This window comes from Daktulosphaira vitifoliae, unplaced genomic scaffold, assembly GCF_025091365.1.
Source record: "Daktulosphaira vitifoliae isolate Bord-2020 unplaced genomic scaffold, ASM2509136v1 Scaffold_5, whole genome shotgun sequence".
Classification (NCBI taxonomy): Eukaryota; Metazoa; Arthropoda; class Insecta; order Hemiptera; family Phylloxeridae; genus Daktulosphaira; species Daktulosphaira vitifoliae.
The window spans coordinates 7318552-7341723 of NW_026099576.1; the positions used below are offsets into that span (position 1 = coordinate 7318552).

At 26.8% G+C, this 23172-nt stretch overlaps 1 protein-coding gene across 1 annotated transcript; it reads right to left on the reverse strand.

Moving 5' to 3' along the window:
• Positions 1-1256: 1256 nt before the first annotated feature.
• LOC126908660 (alpha-N-acetylgalactosaminidase) lies at positions 1257-21068 on the reverse strand. Its single transcript, XM_050690934.1, has 10 exons — positions 20697-21068; positions 18759-18934; positions 14988-15162; positions 9956-10130; positions 6915-7009; positions 5499-5660; positions 3025-3222; positions 1995-2159; positions 1867-1939; positions 1257-1630 (listed from the first exon to the last, which is right to left on the reverse strand). Exons 2-10 carry the CDS (start codon positions 18920-18922, stop codon positions 1503-1505), a joined length of 1335 nt encoding a protein of 444 aa, XP_050546891.1. The 5' UTR covers positions 18923-18934; positions 20697-21068; the 3' UTR covers positions 1257-1502.
• Between the last annotated feature and the right edge of the window lie 2104 nt (positions 21069-23172).

Sequence of the window (23172 nt, forward strand, 5' to 3'; positions counted from 1 at the left end):
ACTTTGACCACTGTAGACATTTTTTTAATACTCTTGCCGTACTTAAATTAAATCATAATGTTTATGATATTACATAGTTGATCACCTTTTTATTTATGTTTTGGATTTAACACGTATTATTTAACTTTTCAATTTAACAATTTTCAATTATATTCTGTAATTGTTTTACTATGCTAAGTTGAGATATTCATTTTTTTGATATCTAAAATTTAAATATATTAGTAATATGCTCAAGAGACAGTGTAGTTTCAATACAACATTGCAAACACAGTTTTCTTTTTTAAGAGAAGCCAATGAAATAAAAAAAGTTCAGTCTACCGAGTGTAAGTTTGTATTCTCAGTAGGACATTGTGGGTTGTCAAATATCAAACTGCACTTACAAAAAAAAACATTTATTTTGTGTCAAGTATTTCTAAATCGAATAAATTTATTATCAATAAAGGACACTGGGCTGTCGGATAAAAGCAAACGTATTGTGATAGAAGAAGGCACGTTTGCATTTAATAATATTATCATAATAATATGATTATTATAATATATATTTTACGTGGTCCACACTGTGAACTATTTTTTTCATTTGGTACAATTCTACAATATAATTATATGATATCAAATAACAAGCCAATATATCGATTTAAAAATAAACTAATTTTACAACATACATTTTTGTTAAATAAATTCTATAAATTCATTTTATGAATACAAATGGTTGTAGCAAAAAAAAATACCAGTATAACTGTCATCCAACGCCGGAGAATTTAATATAGATTTTTATATGATAGTGATAAAAATATAATCATCAAAAACTGCGATACTCAAAAATGTGACATAAATAATTATAATAATAATTAGAGTCGCCATCCCTCTTTCCGCGTGACAGACTAACCACCCGTCCCGGAGTATCAATGGTTAAGAAACCTTCTCATTTGGAGAGGCCGCTATGTCTATTAATGAGCTAATAAATAAAGTGTTAAAAAAAGAAATAATAATAATAATAATGAGTATAAAAATCTACATGGCTCATAAAAAACTACGATATTAATTGATTATTATAATAATTTTCAGTCCAATTTCATCCAAAGAGATGTACTTGCTAAAAAATTCGGATTTTATTGGCATATCATTTTTTTATTATTTATTCAACTATAAATATACTTGCAATTTTTTGTACGTATCAAATAAAACATTAAAAATAATGTTATATATAATAAATGTTTTTTTTTTTTACAAAAATATCACATAATAGAAGAAATACATAGAATTAATAATTTCTTTATTCATTAATTTTTACAATAAAATATATTAACATGATTGTTGAACTAGAGTGAGTTCGAAAAAATTGTTTTTATATTTTCGTGTATACAAACCCGTTTTAAGTGTAATACTCCATTTAACTACGAAGATTGGCTTCATTTTAAAATTTTGATATGAAAGCTTGATTACACGAGTGTGTTTTGCTGATTCAAACATATAATTTTTATTATTTGAAAAAGCAAAATAGATCATTTCTTGAGAAATGAGTTAGACGTCCTTAAGGGAGAATATACTTGTGCAAATGGATTATACGGTTTATAAAATGGTTGTTGATTTACTAATCCGGGTTGCACGTCAGCTCTCAATATAACAACTCCTAAAAGAAAAATTAAATAGATAAAATAATTTATTGACATTTTGATTCTTAATCATTTTCGTAAAATTATAGCAATAATTATAATTAAGTGTTTATAGAGAGATATTGAAATTGATTGTCTACTTCAAAAAAATTACAATTTTACCTAGTGGAGATTTTTTTTTATACTTTCAACAATTAATTTTTTGTCAGCGTTTTAATGTAATTATGGTTAAAATTAATTCATTATTACTTACCGGTGGGGTTTACTTTGACCTTGATTTTCGTTTGAGGAGTTAATACGCCATAGTCAACGTCTTCATATAAATCCTAAGCAAAATTAAAAGTGAAATAAATAATTTTATTTTGTCAAATCAATAATTACTTGAATTTTGTATCCTGTAGGAGACAATAATCCCATTTCGTACAAGGTAACAGCAACATCGGATGGAGTTCCATCTGTTCTTCGGTTGATAAAAGCAATAGCATACGAAAAATAGTTTTCAAAAATTGGCGTAATTGGTCGTGCCCATATTTCAATGCCCTTATGCTATAAAACAAAAAAAAGCACTTATTAAATTTTTAAAAAATTCAAAATTTTCTACAAAATATTATAAATTTTAATTAGTCTTTAAATAAACAATAGAATATCCAAAAATGTATATTTCTTAACTTCTTAAAATCAAATATTATATAAAATGTTAAAACTACATAAATATAATTATCATTTTTTCTATGACTGATATACAAATATTTTCTAAAAAAAATACACAAGATATATTATGTCTTTCCTATATTTAACAGAATATATTCCATTTTATGCAATATAATTGACAGATTTAATATATGAAAAGTCTTTAGTAGTTCTAATTTATTATCTGGTTCGTTTTAACAATTATCTACAGCATAACACCTTTAAATAAATGCCCATGTCTTTGTATTACTGAAGATGTGTTTTATAAGCGTGGAACTGTTTTAAATATGTTTACACGTTTAAAACTTTCACCGTATTTGCAGTTGTAATTTTATGAGAACTCATCGTAAAACAATAGCAGCAAAAGTTACGTCAAATGTGTTAACCAATTAATCGCTTATTTTACGGGAAAATTAAGGAAGCCAATGCAATGGGAGTGTCGCAGTTCACCAAAAACTAATGGTGTAGCCAGTGTTTCATAACGGCGAGAGTGTCAATAAAAAAATCTGCAAAACTGCGAATTTTGCACCTCTTTTATTTTACTCATTACTTCATTTAGAGATAAATATTTCTGTTAATAGGGTAGCTCTCCTGATTACACCACCGCCAAAAAGTATAATGTTATTTACTGCAAATATTCAACATACGAAAAAATAAAAAACTGAACTTTAAAGTTATTAAAAACAAGGAATACATTAAAAATGTGTATTTATATACTGACCTTGTAAATCCTTCGTCCTTGAATTCCAAGACGGTCTTGATCGACGGCAATAATTTTTTTGTTTTGCAAAATTGCTTTATACTCTGGACGAATAGTTCTCAAGTCTGTAGACATAAGCAATGGAGCAGCTAAAATGGCCCATATAGCCATTTGTACTTTACTTTGCTCGTAGCTAAGTCCAAAGTTTCCGATAATTAACTAAAATTTATAGAAAAAACGAGTCAGTCAAAACTTAATATTGTGGGAAAATGTAATTTTGGTATTATCCAATTATCCCATGAGTCAACAACAACAATATCAAGCAGTAATAAATTCCCAGAGAAAAATTTGTTAATTATTACGTATTGTGTAATATCTCACATATATCTGATTTAATTTTGAATTCGAATACTGGTAGTATACTCAATTCATTTTAAGGTGTTATTAAATACAATTATAGAAATACTTTGTGTACTAAAAAGTGCTTTAATTCATTTAAAATTTTTAAATAAAACGCAAATGGTTTTCATCACAACTAATACATTGGTTAATATTATTGCACTGTAATTTTTATTATAATAACGTTGTATCAATATAACCATAACATAGCCCTATTGAGATTAATCCGTTTATCATGATATTCAATTACTCGCAAAATAAGTTTAATATTGAAAAAAAATATTTGGTATAGTTTATTTACATACATGGTAATTCCTTAACTAGGCTCCATGAAATATTTTTGAAAATGTAAGTGCTATTAATTTTTTTTTGCAATAAAAATTTCATTGAGATACTCTATGAGAAAAATAAAATTTCTACTATTATCCTTTAATCATTTAACTATTGTCAACTTTTGTGTTTCATACGAAAGCCCTAATATATTTTTACTACTAGGTTAAATAAATTGAATTAAAAAAAGATTTTTATAGGCAAATGTTTGAATTTTATTCAATCCCCAAAGAGTTTTGAGTCATTTAAGTTAATAGGAGATGAAAAAATAAACATTTATTGTACAAGGCGAGAACGCTATAAATGTATAAAAGCTACCGGTTTGAAACAATGCAATGAACATGCATTTAAAGTTTGTTGTATTTCTATGAACTGGTAGTGTTTATCATTTTACCACATAATAATGTTACCGTCTTTTAAAAAGTACGATTTTTATTCTAATCACCCTAATTAAACTTTAAATAGCTGCATCTTGTAAATCGAATAAAATGAATTAATTTTTTTAAATGAAAGATTTTTTTCTATTGAATAAATCTAATAATAAAAAAAAATGGTGTTGTAATTTAAAAATCGAAGTTAATTGAGTTTAGGGTAAAGGGATAGTATTAAGAAATTAAATGTTCGTATAAAGCAACTCACTTAACTACATGGAAAGGGAATGCAGGCGAGAAATGTCTAATGATGTAAATTGTCATACAAGCGCCTCTACCACAATCTATATTTTAAAATCTTCTGAAGTACTGGTTCATAAATTATTATTAACTCGTCCGTTTTTAATAAGATCATTTCTTATTTAATTTAAAATACGATTACTCCACTCCTAATAAACCAATTTCACTCTGAGATATGTCAAAAGATCAAAAAATGTATCTAGTTGGAGCTACTAGCATCATAATTTAAAGTTTTCTGAATAATTAATTAATAATAATTCGCCTCGATCTGTATAATAGAGAAAAATATCCCAAAAATACAATTCTCATAAACACAGTAAATGTTGGTATTTGTAGTTCCAACTTATATTAAATAAATTTTTTTAAAACAGATCATTATGAAATATTTACTAGTGATCCTTTAGAAATTTACCTCATCAATAACAAAACCTTTTTTTTTAATTCTATAATAACCAAAGTACTGCGTGGGGGCAAAATTATAATTTAAAATTTTTGACAATGCTCCAGAAAAACTTGTCATCTTTAAACCTACTTTATTTTAAACTAATACAATATTTTTAAGATTAAAAATGAAAAATTATCCGAATTTCGATTTCTAGAAGTTAAAGCTATTTTGCATTAAAGCTAAAAATTATACAATTTCGTTAAAAATGGTCAATTTTTAAGTGTTTTCAACGTAACATCTGCGTCGCTCAAAACTAAATAGAATTATAGCTTATTTAATGAACTATACGATTAAAAAATATAAACGTTCCGACAGCTGGTATTCAAGTAAATTGGTCTGTTAATACAAAGTCATGTAATTTCTAATGGATATGTAATTTTTTTTTTTTAATATGAATCACATATATATGACAATGATTTTAATATCTGTTAGATTTTAATCAATATAAATCTAAAAAATGACTCATCTCTACTTTATTGGATCCCAACTGAACTTATCATTTTTTTAGTTTCGATGCATAGCTGAAATGCTGTGGGTTTTACTCTAGCGTGTTTTTTTAATTTTTATTCCTTTGAAAAATATATATATATAGTCGTTATGACTAAAACAGTGTAATTTTTGTCAAAAATGTATAAATTGATCTTAAGTACCATATCAGGGTCGTTCCAATGTCCCGGTGCTGCATTTGCTGCAATTATATCCTGATGATCACCATAGTAGTCTATGATACTCTCAACACTCGCCCAAGAATCCTGAATGTCGTCAAAATTTCTCCATAAATTACATCTTTCCGTTATAGCTGAATAATTTGGCTTAAAACAAGTAAAAAAATGTGTTATTTTATTAATATTGTTTACCTAATTTAAAAATAAAAAACTATTAATGTAAAAAAAATTATTAATATATTGAATAAACCAATATAAAAAATTGAATAATTTTTTATTATAAAACACTATCTAATTAATCTTTATAGGTGGGAGTAGATTACAAAATTAAAAAAAATCTTTTGAAACTCTTAAGTTAATTTTGAATGTATATTTTCAAATATAATATTTTCAGGTTAAAATTTCATAATTTTAGTTAAACCAAATAAGTTATGCTCAAAAGTTCAGTTTTTTTTTTTAATCTTACTTAAACTCTATTTTAATTATTCAAAAAATTGGTTGAACTTAATAGAACAGTCCCAAAATTTGCATAAATCTTATTAGATAATATAAAATTATTTTAGGAAAGTTAAAAAAATATGTATATTTTATGACAATTTTACTATGAAATTATCGCTTAATTACTGATTAGTAATTATGTTATAAACTAGATGTGATAGGAAAAATCTAAAGCCATATTCGGAATCAGTGGAATCGATCGAATCGATCTGTATATCTTCCTCTTCGATCTATGTTTTGAAATATATTACCTTTCAAATTATTATATCACATTTAGAACAATTTAAAACATTATTAAACTGGAAAAATACTAAGAATATGATATGCCAGAATACACAACAAAGACACAAACTCCAAATTTAAGTGGAAAATTGCTATTAAAATAAGTAAAAGCTATAAATACCTAGCCGATATAATCACCCATGATGACAATACCACTAAGGAAATTAAAACAAGGATTGCGCAGACAAAATTCAAATTTATAAACCATAAGAAAGTACTATGCTCCAAGAAGATTAATATCCATGTGAGAAAACGATAAATCAAAGTGTTTGTAGTATGGAGCATGGCTCTATTCGGATCAGAGTCTTGGGTGATGAATGAATAAAAAAAAATATTTAGAAAGCTTCGAAATCGAATGGTGACGGAGATAGTTTGCTTAATCAAATAGGTGAATCTAGAGACTATTTGGACGTACTTTAAGACACAAGGAGGAAATACACCATAGAATATTGGAAGGACAAATAAAAAATAAGAGAAACAGAGGACATCCTAAAACAATGTATAAATCTGACATTAATATTTAGCTTGTCACACTTTGTTTCATTGTAGCTCATACATTTATAATGCATGTAGTTTCATATAAGGAGAAATAATTTTGAATTGAAATAAAAAGGAACTCACTTGCATTCCAGCATAAGTCTGATATACTGGCCAACTACATGAGTATACCATGGGTCTGCCAGTTTTATTTAGATGATAACCAAATTCACTGTAACCTAAACAAAAAAAATTATATACAGTGTTTAGTAAGTAAGGAAAAGGATTAGTATTGTTCTCATTGTTTACAACAATTGACATGTTTCCCTAATTTTTGAACACTCTTTATATACAGGTATATACTTTTATCTATTTTATTTAAAACTTTTGATCCAGTTAATATTTTTAGCTAATTATTTTTTTAATATTTAATATACTTATGGCCTATAATAAAAATGTAATATATATCATTTTTATAATTTAATAAAAAAATTATAATTTTAAAAATTTACAAGAAATATTTAAAAAAAATTCAAAATAGCCATTTTAGCTTCGATGCGAAGCTGAGAAGGTATTAATTTTACTATGATGTGTTTTTTTTTTATGTCTGTTGCCACTTTTTCTCAGCTCTCACCGAACCGATTTCTTTCAATGATACGTCAAAAGATCACAAATCGTATCTAGTTGAAGACATTACCCTTAAAAATTGAAAAAAATTCCCTCGTTCCCCGCAAATGGGGGAAATATCCAAAAAAATTACAAATTTAAAAATCGCTAATTTTCGAAATTTTTTCACTTTTTTTTCTTAAAACTTCCATAACTTTTTCAAAAATCAACAAATCAACATAATTTTTTTTTATACTAAAACCTTAGATATTTCCCTTTCGTTTGATATCATTTTTTGAAAATCTAACACTTAACCTGCTCATTGGGGGGGATTTAAAATAGCAACTTTTTTACAAAAACTAACTTTTTCAACTTAATTTTTGAAAATGTTCCGGAAATCCTGCGTCCTTTAAACATATATCAAATTAAAATTTATTTTATGTACTACAAAATGAAAAAAAAAATTTGTCCCGACGACCTATCTTCTATGCGCAAATGGCTACCGTATTCAAAAATATGCTATTTTTCTATTAAAATTCTAGGTTTTGTATTTTATTTTATTTTAAAATATCTTATTAGGAGAATATATTGACTTTCATGAATATTATATAATTTAATTGACATCGAATAAAGTTCATAGGACATAGAAAATTAAACTTATTAAATTTTTTTTACTTTTTTAAAGTCGAAAAAGTTATTTTTTAAATTTGAGTTAGCTTAAATAGCCAATTTTTTAGCTTTGATGCGAATTTTTTATATGTAAATACTAATTTTTGATAATATTAAAACTTGGAAGTGATAGAATAAGTCTAATTGCAGATTTGAAAACATCGCGAAAAGTTGATTTAGAATGGTATATTTTTGTTACTGATGAATGTTCCTTGTAGTTCAGTACATTTATTTATAGTAACAAACAGTTTTTATTGAAATTTATTGTATCAAGCCCTTTAAATTTTTATACACGTAAAAATAAAGCAAAATACAACTTCTTTATTATTTTTATAATTTCTCCGTTTAAATTACAATATTAAATTATTAAATATCAATTTCATACTAAATTTAATAATTATAATTAGTATTTATTCGTATATTATATTTTAAAATCAAAGAACTACTAATTAAGATATAATCAAAGAAATAAGAGTTGATGTTGCTTTTGGAATAATCCACCAATTTCTCTAAATGAAACACTATTTACAGATTTGCATCGAAGCGTTTCTTATGATAGTGATTTTAATCACTGTCAAATATCATCTATACTTGTCCCATCTATGCCTTGTCTACACTGTGCCTCGACCCCACTGTGCTACCGTTTTTTTTAGAATAAATTTTAAGAAATAATTTGGTGAAAAAATTTCTTTTTAATGTTTCATAGTTAATTTTCTGTAACATTTTAAATTTTGTAAAAATTCTTATTTTTTTGTATTCATTCTACGGTATCAAACGCCGACTATATTTTATAAAAAATGACAGAAGTAAATACAATCTTTTCACACTAAATATGATATATATAATGGATTTTTTCATGAAAATTGTTAACGTTCTAATGACCGGCTTTAATTCAAATAAAAATACGAACAATACCTATTACTTAATAAGCAGTTTTATCTTCTTAGAGACAAGACTACTAATTCTAACTAAAATTAAAATTTATTTATGACGAGTCAAGATTTATATTATACTAACTATAAGGTCTATTATATTTACAAACTTGGTATTAATACGATAATAAGAAATTTGATGAAGCAATTATTACTAATCATTTTCATTCTCAAATGCGTAAGTAATTTTCATGGAAAAAGTTACACACCTCCAAATTATAGTAATCATGAAAAGGTAGTGTTTTCTTCTGTCCTTTTCTCAAAACGTATTTCAATGTTTAATGCCGTAAAATAATACATGAAAATTCAAATTTTCATAAACTTTAAAATACTACAGAATATTTACTACTGAATTTAATAATTAATAAGATATTTTTTTACCAACATTTTTCTTATAATCTACTCTGTAAAATACCTACATTAGATTTTTTTTTTTACATTTTATTTAAAATTTTAATATAATGTAAAAAAATGAATTATTAAGATATAATTATAAACCTAACGTATAAATATTATTAAAAAAAAATTAGCTAAAAATATTAACTGGATCAAAAGTTATTTAAGTTTTCAGTGAGTACTCTGTATATATAGATGAGTTTTTTTTACCCAGATAAAACGGCTCACCAAGAACTTCAGCTGTCTTTTCGCAAGAAAATATTCTTAATCATTTATACTTCTAGGTTGATGATTGTCCATTAGGAATATATACAGTGACAACCAATGTCATTTATAGGTGTTCAAAATTAAAATTATTTTGAGAGGATAAAATGTAATTAATTTTTTTCTTAAAAATAACTTTTTATAACAATACGTATGCTTTTAATAAATCTTTTCATACTTCAACTTATGATAACATGTATCCTCATATTATTAACTTGGTCTTTTTGACTCTCAAAGATATGATGTTGAAATAGATATATGAAATTTATTAATTTCTTACTTAAATTTATTTATTTTTAAATATTAGTAGTTTATTACCTTGATCCATGTCTTTTGGTAGCGAGTAACATCCATCCAACTTTACAAAATCTACATTCCATTCAGCAAATGTGAACGCATCTAACTCTAGAGATCCAAGGACTCCAGGATACCCTGCACATGTGAAATTTCCATAATCTTCATATATTCCAAACTTCAAGCCTCTTGAGTGAACCTAAAAATCAAACAGTTTTATTTCAACATGGTACCACTATGTGTTGTTTATAATAAATTCAATGGCTACTTTTCCAAAACTGATATGTCAATTTTATATATTTTTAAGGAAACAAAAATAGTGCTAAAAATTATTCTACTATTTATCATGAGAACATTTTTTTTGGTCTCCTATAAAATAAACATTTTAGTTATTAATAAAAAGTCACAGACATAATGTTTATTGTGAGATAACTATAGTAAATCCTGACATAATAATGACTTTGATACATTTAAGTAAACGGAATATATATGTACAAAAGTAGAATTTTCACCATTTTCTAGGAAAAATGTTTAAATAATAGAAATTATATTAAGCTAAAATACGTACATCATTGACACATGAAAAACGTTTTTCAGGAAATCTAGAGGCTTTCACTTGAGTTTTTTACACCGATTCAATGAAAATAATAGCAAAAGCTATTATCAACGTAACACATAAAGTGTAATGTAAACAACTATATATTAACGTATATGTCAATTATAGTCAGTTTAATTATAAAAATATTATTGATTTTTGATCACACGTATGCTAATAAATATTTGTCAGCTTAGATCCACTATGTTACAACACATGCGAAAACAATAACAATCTATTATTACCATCAGGTGGTTGGTATACACAATTTGACGCTAAAATCATTCGTGGGTCTAATGTAAAAAAGTCATTAGTTGCACCAAACTTTCACTTTAAGATTAATAATAACACCCACAATCGTATATTTTATAATATAGGTAAGTCAACTGATGAAAAAAAAACACTAAAATTAGAAGGATATAAAAGAATAACGTGCTCTCTTTCATTCCATTTATTGTTGTTGCTCCCTCATGTGTGTAAATGCCACAAAGTCTAGGTCGCACATTATTACACAACAAAACATGCCCACATAATATTATGTGGTAAACATTAAATAGATCTTAGTTAAAATCTAATATTGTAAAAATATTTATATGTTACGAAGGTATTGTTTGGTACAGAACATCTTTAGCAAAGATCTAGTAGACCAGTTGTTACAAACATCGTTGATTATATTATATCGTGTGGCAGCTGATCTCCAGCGTCTTGCTTTACTCACTCCCTTGCCCACCCAACACGATAAATCGATGACCTCCGTGTCAATTGTCATCCATGTACAGTTTTTTTTGTCGTAAGTCAGTCAGTCAATTGTTTTATGTGTCATCGTATTTCTGTAGCAAGCGCCTTCGCTTGAATAGTAAATTGCTCGGCCGTTGTACGCATTAGTTTTTATTATTTGTTGTTGCGCCCTTGTGCTCAAGTTCTCGTGCCCTTATACGCCTCCAATGATTGGGCCCTGACCATCACGAAATTACTTACTGCCATAATCGCTTTTCCGCCGTCTGTTCTTATCTGCCATTACGTGCCTGGATCTACACTCTGACTCGTGATACTCAGATGTTCGACACCATTACCACAAGATCTCATACAGTCCACTCATCACTATCAACAACTTCACCTATTCAGCTGAGTTTTATATTATGTTTTATAATATTTTGTTTTATGCCACTTCGACGGCCATTACTATTTAAGGGCCCACCGCTACCCCTTAAACTTAAGATACTCTCTGAAGAATTTCTAATATATGTGGTTATTTGTTATTTAATTATTGTCTACTCTCGTTACTTATTGGATGTACCGTTAGCCGTCATCCCCTAGGTGACCCATTCCCCCTTCAATAATTAGCGATTTAAACAGACTTAAGGTAAAACGGCATTCTAGTGCGGTGCTCTACTAGCCGTCCTACAGGCTAGTTGCCTCGTACAAAACAGGTATAATTTCCATAAATATATATTTGACTAAATAACAGTAAAAAATATGACATAAATGGTGTGAATACTGAAAACCAACATGATGAAACAGTACTGGGAATTAATCAGTACCTTATGTACATATGACACGGTATGAATTTTAAGTAATAACAGCTGTAATATATAGTTAGTTTAATGAGAAAAAAATTAACAATATGAAAAATCACTAACAGATGAAATAGATAAAATTATGTTCGAGATAATAAAGAGAAAGAAATAATTTCATTTATTTTATCAAAAAATAACAATTCAGAGTAACTTAAGGTAAATGTGGATATTTTTTTTTCTATCGCATATAACTTGTATATGAGATGTGTAAATACCATATTTACATATCGCACATATAAGTATCATTATTATATTATATTTTTTTCAAGCTAGGCAAACTATTAAAAAATACAAATTAAGTAATAATAGTGAGATTATATTTCTAATTAATGAATAATAAACTGAAACAAAATATAAAGTAAAAACGTATTTTAACGCTATTAATGAAGTAAGAGTTTACTTAGTATTGCTTAAATTTTAACAAGCAAATTAATAAATATAAGTATCATCAGATATTTTAAGTCTAAATAACAGTTCATAAAGTTTATTGAATTTAGTAAGTTTGCAATTCAATATCATGATATTTAATTATATGAACAAAAAAACAGAGTTATAGACTCAGTAATAATTTTTTTTCTCAAAAACAACAAGACAATTAAAAAAATTGAAGTAAAAATAATATTCTAAATGAGTGACATATAATATAAAAGTACAATAAAATTTTATAAGCTATATAATATATTCAAATATAACTCTATGATTCTATAACTACTAAAAAAAACATATAACATGGTTTAAAATTTAATTTTTATCAACAATTGGTCTATAACTATATAATTAAATTGTTTATTTCAATTTTGAACACCTACCCCAGTTTACTCTACCTATTATTTTATTATACTACTTACAATTATCACAATATATTATATGTGTTAATAATATATAATTTAAAGAACAAACAATGAAATGAAGCAACATAAAAAAAATACGTCGTAATTAAATAAACAATCATAAACGTTATCAATAAAATAATTCAAAAATATTTATATAAATAAATTCTACAATTAAAATCTCTAAATAAGTAATCCACAATATTTACTAATTCTCAGTTACTTTTTATCACTTACTGAACAATAATTCCATCTAAATATTAGATAAAAACTCTTATAGTTTCAATTTATATTACGTAATTCACTATTCATTAATTATTCAAGTTACAGAAAAATCGAGATATTTACAAAGACAAAAAACTAGCATGACTACTAATATTTTTATTTAAACTCTATCCATGTATACTAGCAATCCATTTTAATAGACACACATGTATAATAATAATTTTTTTGGTCTCGCCCATACTGTAATAATAGTGTTATAGTAAATCATGTTATTATTAAAATTATTTTTTCACGAAACTCAGTTTATTTTACGACGTAATTTAAGGAATCTTTTTAATGGATACTATTTTTACCTGACACTCTTTTTGATGAACTAAAAAACAAAATTAATATCCTGTTGTCTCGTTATAGCTCATGCAAATTGGTCGCATCACTGTCACGCCCTGTTTAAAATTGTTTAAGTAATATTTGTTCTTGCAATAAAAAAAAATATTTGTTTAAAAAAAGACTTCACAATACAAAGACCATTGTTTAGCTCACACATAATACCATATTTATTCGTACTATATAAGCGAAATTTTGCACTTACACGAACTTAAGCGGTTAGGTAACAAAAACAAAGATCGGCTAATAATAATTGTACTTTGCAGTTGGTATTATTAAAGAGAACAAATATAAACGAGAATATAAAGTACAAATCTATTAGGTGCATAGTTTTAACATGATTTAATTATTCTTGGTGAACTAGTTCACCTAAAACTATAGTTTTCATGGCCAGTGAACGCATGTATAGCTCAATCCTCAATTATGGCATCTCTTTATAAACAAATAATTCAAGTTAAAAAAAGTTTTGTTAGATATTTTAATAAGTGCACATTAAATTGAATTAAAATGACATAGAAATAAATCATTATGCTTAAAAATTTAACAACTAGCATTTTTTTTTATTTACTAACAACCAGTTGAGTAAAATAGGGATTTACTCTAAAAATATTTTCAAATCAATAAGAGTAAAAGTAATCTAATAATAATATTGTTATACAATAATATCTATAACGTTTATTTTCTAAAATAACTTTTCCTCAATGAAAGTAAAACTTTACTTAAAATTAATAAACGTTAAAATCCATTCGTAGTATAAAAAAATATAATAGAAAAATATGTATAAATTATCAGGTATAGAATTAACAAAAAAAAATACTCTCAATTTATTTTTGAATGAAAATTATTTCTAATGTAAACATAATAAAGTCACGAGGGCTTAACAGATATATAATTATGCATACCATTCGATGTACAAACGAAATTTTTAGAGTCGGAGATTGTTAATTTTCATTAAAATAATTACCTATTAAAACTACACACGCTACATGAATTCAACTAGAAAATATATTACTGGATGTATAATAAATAGGCACACTAGTTTCATGGGTAACTTCTCTTGTAATAAACGGTAATCAAAAATTACCATAATTATCTCTAACAATTCAAATCAAGACAATTTCACATTATTTACAAAGAAAAAATACTTGTCTTTGACAAATATATTTTTTATATATTAATAGTTATAATATAATATAATATATTTTTATATGTTCTAAAATCATTTCATGATTTATAACTATGACGTTCTTAGATTGAAAGAGGAAATTAAATAGAAAATAGAAAATCCTATCATAACAGCAATAATTTTTTGATAAAAACAACGATACCAATTACAATAATAATTTTAGTTTTGATTTAAGGTGGTAGCCTTTTTCCTGGACATTCGACAAACGAGTCTCGTATTTAAAAAATTGTTTTTTTTTTATATCATGTGTTGTACTTACGTATTCAGATAAGTCGGCCATTCCTCTAGGAAACCTTTTAGCGTCGGGTTGTAATCTTCCATCGTATGATCGTGAAAAATCCAACCAGCAGTCGTCTACGTTGATGTATTCGTATCCAACGGCTGAGTAACCCTCATTTACGACAATGTCTGTCATGGTTCTAAACAGCCTTTCGCTGTTAAAATAAACCAATTAAGTTATTTTAAAAAAATATGTTCGAACGATGTGGAAAGCTTCAATTTAATGTTACGTTTCACAACTAAAGAAACTCGATTCGTTTAGCACATTTTTTATGATCAATATATAGGTGTCCTCCATGATTTACTAATTTTAACATTAGTTTATAAGTCAAATTAGTAAATCACCATGGGACACTCTATATATAAGAGATATAAATGATACCTAACAATTAATAAATGTACTAGAAAATTACAGAACGATTAAAAATTCATTTCAATTTTGTTTACTCAAGAATAGTTGTGCTTAAAGTGCATAATTATTAACCTCCGAGTTTAATTATTGAAAAAAAAAAAAGCTGAATTGTTACAGTAATTATTGTAGTTCGTGTTCGGAGCAAAATGTGTCAAACGAACAGAATCAAAATCATCTAAAGGAGATATCTTCAATCGAAACAACATTACATTAGTCATGTGTATGACAGCTTATTATAATTATTGTCTAATCACGTCTATATTACTCATTTGTACGTTAAATAACGTTAATAGGACTTTAAAAGTAAACAATAACAATACAGTGATTTAATAAAACATGCAGTACAAAAATTTTTATGTACACGTTACCGAGAAGGAAGTAATAAGGATACGCATAATAATTATTGCATGGGAACCTACAAATTTATACTAACAACACGGTCATTAACTGTATGGGTACGGTGATAATTCAATTACAGATTGTAGGCATAAAATAATAACTAGTATCAATGTTATTTTTTAATAATCTTTATGTTATTCGAAAAATTTGACGCATCGATTTATTCATCAAAATCGGTAGAGGCTTATATTTTTCTTTTTTCTTTCAACATATGCCACACAGCATCAAATGACCTTACGTGGTTATACGCGAAATGAAGATTAATGATAATACCATACAATATTCATGTTTTCTATTCATCGTAAAAACTTAATACCTATTATTATTTTGATTCGGCGCACCAATGTTGTCCCAAGTACTGAGAAAAGATCGTTTGCAAGCAACACTTGGAGCGGGTTCAAGGACTTCAACAAAATGGACCCTAAACGCTTCAGTTACTGTGTCACTAAAAAATAATCCGAAAGAAAAAGAACAGCAAATTTAGCGGTTTTTCCTCGTTTACTTGAGACAGTTGCATCCGACTAATCTGATCTGGTATTCCAATCGTAACTGTACATATCTACGGTAATTGTTTTACTTGTCAATTCATATCGTTTAAGATGGCAACCTTTTGAAATTAGATTAAAATGTAAAAATGATCCAATCCTTGAAATTTATTTAGTCTATCTACATATTAAAATGATTACACCGAATGTAGCGGTGACAAATAAAATTATTTTTCTCATTATCGATTAAAAGTACCGTAAAAAATCTACGTTGAAGCGCGAGTGTAAAAGAATGATTCAACTATAATTTCAAGTTCTTTTTTGTAAAATAACTATTTATATTGAATATAAACCAAAACATTCAATGTCGTCGTTTTACAATTGTTTTTTTTTTCTTTTTGACTGCATTAAATAATAAAAAAAAATCAATATCAATAACACTTTGAGGTCTATTGAGCTAATCGTTGCCAATGAATTTGAGTGACGGGCGAAGATTGCGTTCTCTGATTTTTATTGTAACGCAATATTATGATCGATCAACAAACAATAGTCTTCCCATAAACGTAGTTAGTGAAATTATGTACTCATATCGACCTATGCTATTATTTTTCAGGTCGTGATCTTCCATCGTTCTAACCCTAAAAGTCGTTCAGCTTTACTCCAGAATCGTGACCGTATTTTTTGTACCAATATTATGTAAAAACATAATATCATCGATACTACTAAAGTAAATTCCTATAAAAAGTGCACATTGATAAATGATGGCGATATCGCCAACGGGAAGGAATAGAGATCGAGACCAGTTTCTAGGACGTTCAAGAGAATAGAATCGGTTGCTTGCAGTAGTGGAGCCAATGGTCTCGCTGTATAATAACCCAATACAAATATAACACACGTTTTTATAATAGATAGTTGTTCGTTGCATTACGTTACACTTTTACGCGTTAAACGCCTTGGCAAATTCGTCGATCCACTAGCTGTCAAAATTGAAGAAAACTTCCGATGGTCCAGTTACAATGGCTACTTCCAAAACAGGACAAGGCGATGAAAGTTTTGCAATGATGACATCCTTAAATACTTAATGTTCTAGTCATNAGTGCACATTGATAAATGATGGCGATATCGCCAACGGGAAGGAATAGAGATCGAGACCAGTTTCTAGGACGTTCAAGAGAATACAATCGGTTGCTTGCAATAGTGGAGCCAGNTCGGTTGCTTGCAGTAGTGGAGCCAATGGTCTCGCTGTATAATAACCCAATACAAATATAACACACGTTTTTATAATAGATAGTTGTTCGTTGCATTACGTTACACTTTTACGCGTTAAACGCCTTGGCAAATTCGTCGATCCACTAGCTGTCAAAATTGAAGAAAACTTCCGATGGTCCAGTTACAATGGCTACTTCCAAAACAGGACAAGGCGATGAAAGTTTTGCAATGATGTCATCCTTAAATACTTAATGTTCTAGTCATGTATCNTTAATGTTCTAGTCATGTTATTGCTCTATATGTGCCATACAAAGGACACGAAAAATATGATTGTTAATAATTTCACATTAATCATAATTAACAACTGCTAACAATATAACATATTACTGTTATATAGCTGTGCGAATTCCCGAGGACAAAAATTAAAAGTATTGATACACACATAGACGTACAACTACATTTAGTATGTAGTTTAAAATGAAATGACTTGAATTAATTTAATATAATATTATTTGTTATTTTTCGAGACTCCGTTGATGAACTTTGCGGTCACGTACCCTTGACTTTAATGATATCACAATGCCGATTACACTATAAGACACTCGGGTAAACGATCAGACGTTTGAGTAAATAGTAGAATCTAATAACTATAATTAATAATATTATTATTTTAAGTAGTACAGAACAACGAACTTGAACGTCAACAAAAATTAATTTTAGGATATAAACTGAATAGATTAAGCTTAAAATGTATTTCGACAGTATTATTAATTTAAAAAAACCTACTACCGGACATGGACAATGGTCAATACAGTTTATAATAAAAAACAAGAAAAATTGCTCTCATTAAAGGGACCTTGGTTAACCATTGCTCGATTTTGTCAACCCTGAAGTGCCACAAACATTATGTTATAACGATGTTAGCGGATCTGTCTTAAAGCATTAGTTACTCGCAACTTACAAGGTCGGTGTGACTATTTTTTTACAATACTTTTAAAAATCAAAAAAAATTGTAGCACTACACTTATATATTATTTATTTTTAATAATTTTAAGGTTTAAGTTACAGATTTTAATGTACAACATCAAAATATAATAGGTGAAATGAAGGAGACTAAAGTACATTGATTTGTATAAATTAAATAAAAATGACAACTTCCGGATTTTATCATTACATGATTGACGACCATTTAATTAATAATGATACTGAAAAATAACACATTTTTCGTAACTCCATTAATTCTTACCTAATACAATTATCAGGATCATTTTTACAATCCGTGTTGCATCTGAATCTTTCCCATGCAAGCCAACCCATTGGGGGCGTTCTGGCCAGTCCGTTTTCCAAACAAAACGTCATTGTTAATAATTGCAAAACTATAAAAATTCCAGCATGCCATTGTATAGCCATCGTTTAGGATATCTATGAATAAGAAATATAAGACTTAAAATTCTTATTTTATAAATACAATTTTTAATAAAAGTAATACTATATCCAGTAAATTATATTCATAACAGCTTTAATATACATGGCATAAAGCCAACAAAAATGTGATAAAAAAATATGTTTCTCAATTATTAATATAGGTACACACAGGGTTAAACAGTTGATTGAATAAAAATTAAAATAGTAAGTAGATATTTTAAATGTCAAAGTATTTTGCAAAATTACAAATCGTCTAAATATCATAATGTATTGTGGCTATAATATTTTACCAACAAATTTAACCGGTTTTCGTAAGAGTTCGAAGGCTATTGTAGTAGACAACTCTATAGACACAAAAAGAGATAAATAAATACAGTTAAAGAGTAATCCGCACTTTTTCAAAGTTTATTTATTAAATAAACAAGTAAATTAGACTACTTTTGAAAAATTAACTTCAATTTTAAACAAATAAAATTATAATCGTCAATAATTAAAGCAGTAAAAGCAAAACAAGTAACGTAGTATTATAAATAAATTTATAATTGTTTAATAGAAAATATGTAAGTTAGTTCTGATTGATAGAGTCCATCAGATATGAAATGTATAATAACATACAAATGTACACAATTTATTTGTTTTTATAAATCATAAATTATAACGAATCTTTGTGATTAAACTGATAACGCATTCAAATTATATTTGTGTTGATGATTCTAGTATTAAAATCTCAATTAATACTTCGTTTTTCTATAATACCAAAAGTGTATAACCGTGATCTCGTCCTCAAATTAAATATGTAAGTATATTTTAAAATTCAATTGAAATAAATGAACAACATTAAAAAATATTAGAATTTTTGAGGTGTAGTTAATGAGGGATGAAGTGAAATTTTTGAAGGGAGTGAGTGGTTATTATGTCATTATCAACGTAGGTATGACTTCAAAAAATATATAGAAAATTGTACAATATCTATGTTGTAATTAACTAATAAATTTATTCAATCTGCAAGAGTTAAATTTTTTTACTTACTAGATAACTTATTACTTTATCTCTTTTTATTACACTAATGGACTATGAAATTATAAGCTACACTTACAATTATTACGTCATGCTATGCCTAGACTTATTATAGAAATATTTTTTTCTTTTAGAAAGATATTTAAAATCTAGTTAAATCTTGGGGCCAATAACTTTGTTAATATTTTTACCTACTCATTAGAGATTTAGATTTTAAGCGTATTATAACTTATTTTGGATATAATATATTTTTATTGCTGTATTCAAATAAGAAAAATAAGCTCAATATTTGATTGATAGGTTGCTAAATTAATTTTTTTTAGTTATAAAATGAGATTATAATTTGATTTAGAATAAAAACATAAATAATGAAAAAAATGTATTTCATTCTACAGCTTTTTTATGTTAATTTTTATAGAATAAAAAAATTCTTAATCATTGAATACAAAAATTACTTGTCATTCAATTTCTTTCTATAAAAAAAAAAATATTTACCACTTAATAAAATAGTATGCGAATGATTTTTAATAATATTGTAGACATTTAAAGATTTGTTACTGTTACTTATACGCCCTTCAACAATTTATAGTAAAATAAATGTTATTCAAGCGTAAATAACCGACTAAAAAAAAACAATATCTGTGCGATTGATATGCATTGAAACCATTTTGGTTGGGTTTTGACGACTGATAGCATTACTTTTAACACACGTCAATCAATGTAATCAAATATTCCAACTAACCTGAATGTTAAGTACTCCAAAAATGGACTTGAATAAAAAAATTAAGCAACAAAACGATCGGGAAAAGTTGTTTTCCTTGTAGTCTTCGTTTTCCGGTCAATGGTCGTTCATGTTATCCAAAAAATGGATTTTAGTTAATAATCACGTCAAATTCACTCTCATTGTTGTTGGTGTATTTAAAAAAAAATTCTGGTCTAACAACGTCGGCACACTTTTTTACGATCTAAGTGCAATAAAAGCTTAATAACCGACACTGTTAAACAATGTTCTGCCCGAACGCGTTACAATCGTCAATTCGGTGCACCGGTTTGTAACTACTATATTTTGTGCACGCGGAATCACGACTTGGTTCGGACTGATGCTTGGTGCCATTCGCTGAACTGGTTCGCCTGTCAGTGCCCCCCCCCTTCTTAGCTTCTTTCTATCACTCTTTCTACGGTACCCCTGTGGTTTTTACCCACTGGCTTACCGCAGTCGATGATCTTCCAGAGATGAAGAGCAGTTTCAATGCAAAACAACAACCACTTAAATCCCAAATAAGTATCCTTGACTCCTATCGTAAGTATCGTGACCGCACCAATTTTTTAAATACATAATTTTATTTAAGTATTTATGCAAAACATATTAGTTTAAAAAAAATGAATTGACTGGTTTTTATGCATTAGTATTAATATTAAATAAAATAATTCATTTACACAAATTTCAATACAGATCAATAGAGTAAAAAACTTAAAATAAATATATTATACAGTTATCCTTTCTCTTAGAATCATTATAATGCTATCAGTGTGTAAATGTCCTTGTTGGTCTAAATATCATTACAGTAACTATCTTCTTTTTTATTTTATTTCGTGCACATCCATCATAAGCACTCCTTTAGTATCTATACAGGTGTCCACATTTTTGTCAAAAAGTCATGAAAATAAATGTGTTACTTTACCTTATGAAAGCTAATATACTCTACCGTTAATAGCCTAAAAACTTCAGTATAACGGTTACACAAATATTTTAAAACGAAAAAAATGGTCATCAAGATAATTTACAATACTATTAAAACAAATGTACATTTTTTTAAGTTGTATATTCCAATGTCGCATGAATTGCTTTCATGAATAAAAAAGACACCACAAATTTCAAAGCATTTGCATGAATAATTCTAGCTAAATAAAATACTACAAATTAACTAAAAAAAACCTTTATTTTACGTTGATGTTTTTAATCATTTATGCCTACTAGCGATTCTATTTCAAAAGAAAAATATGTGACTATTGAAGTTTATAAAGCTTAATAATAAAACTTGTTTCAAAATGTAAAAATGACTTTTTATCATTTTGCGAAACCTTGAAATTGAAAATGTCTACCATCCAAAATGTGGATAATATTATGAATTCCTATTAGTAGTAATTATAACGAATAAATATACAATAGGCGAGGAAACTTTAAGCAGAAGCTACTTAGTAGAGTTCAAATTTACACCACAATGCGTGAAAGGCATTGACTCAATATAGCTTTACTGCGATGCTTTTAAATAGAAAATATATAAGTTTCTAAAACTAATCAGCAAACTATTTTTTGTTCAAAAATATTTACTAATTTCATTGTAAAGACTAAAAACAAAATTAATATAAATATAAATTTTTTTTATTTTTATTTGGTATTATTATTGATAAATTTTATTTTAGTTTATAGTTTTTAATGATAAATGTATACTAGTTTTATTTAACCATACTAGACTTTATATATCTGTTATCCGCCATAGCGAAGTATTTTTAATTAGCTAATATACCTATCATCCTATTATTTTAATTATTGTCTAACATTTTGAGATCATATTAATAGCAATTATAACATATGACTATTAAAAAAGGCTTAGGTTTTTTCAATGAGTATGGTCATAACGATGTCATTAAATGCACAATACATTGAGTATGTGTTATGTATTATTATCACCATAACAAAAAATATGTTCTGGACAATTTAGATGAACTAAAAAGAGTGAACTAGAAAAAGTTAAGGAGCGCCTAATGTGCGCATTCATCCGTGTGTAAGAAACTGAATAGTAAAAAAAAATGCGCAGTACTATCTCGTTAGTACATATTTGAAACTGTTTTTGATATTTTCTTTGGACAGTAAAAACATTTCATTCCTTTTTGGAATAATTTTTACTACTTAGGTACTTTATTTATTTTACAACTTACTTTAACTAATATAATAATAATAATATTCTTACATCATAGATTTATAGTTTTAATTTAATAATTTTAGTAAGAACAATAAATATTTCACACAATTTCTTGAAAAATTAAAGAAACTCTTTTTATAATAATCAATACTGAGTTTTGCCTACTCTTTCCATTCTTTATTTTTTGCTGCTTCCAGACAAAAGATATTACGAAAAACGTTATGTAGAGTGGTCTACACATCCAATTAATTATTAAACCGTTTTTGTAGTATAAAGAAGTCTCTTTATGCTACA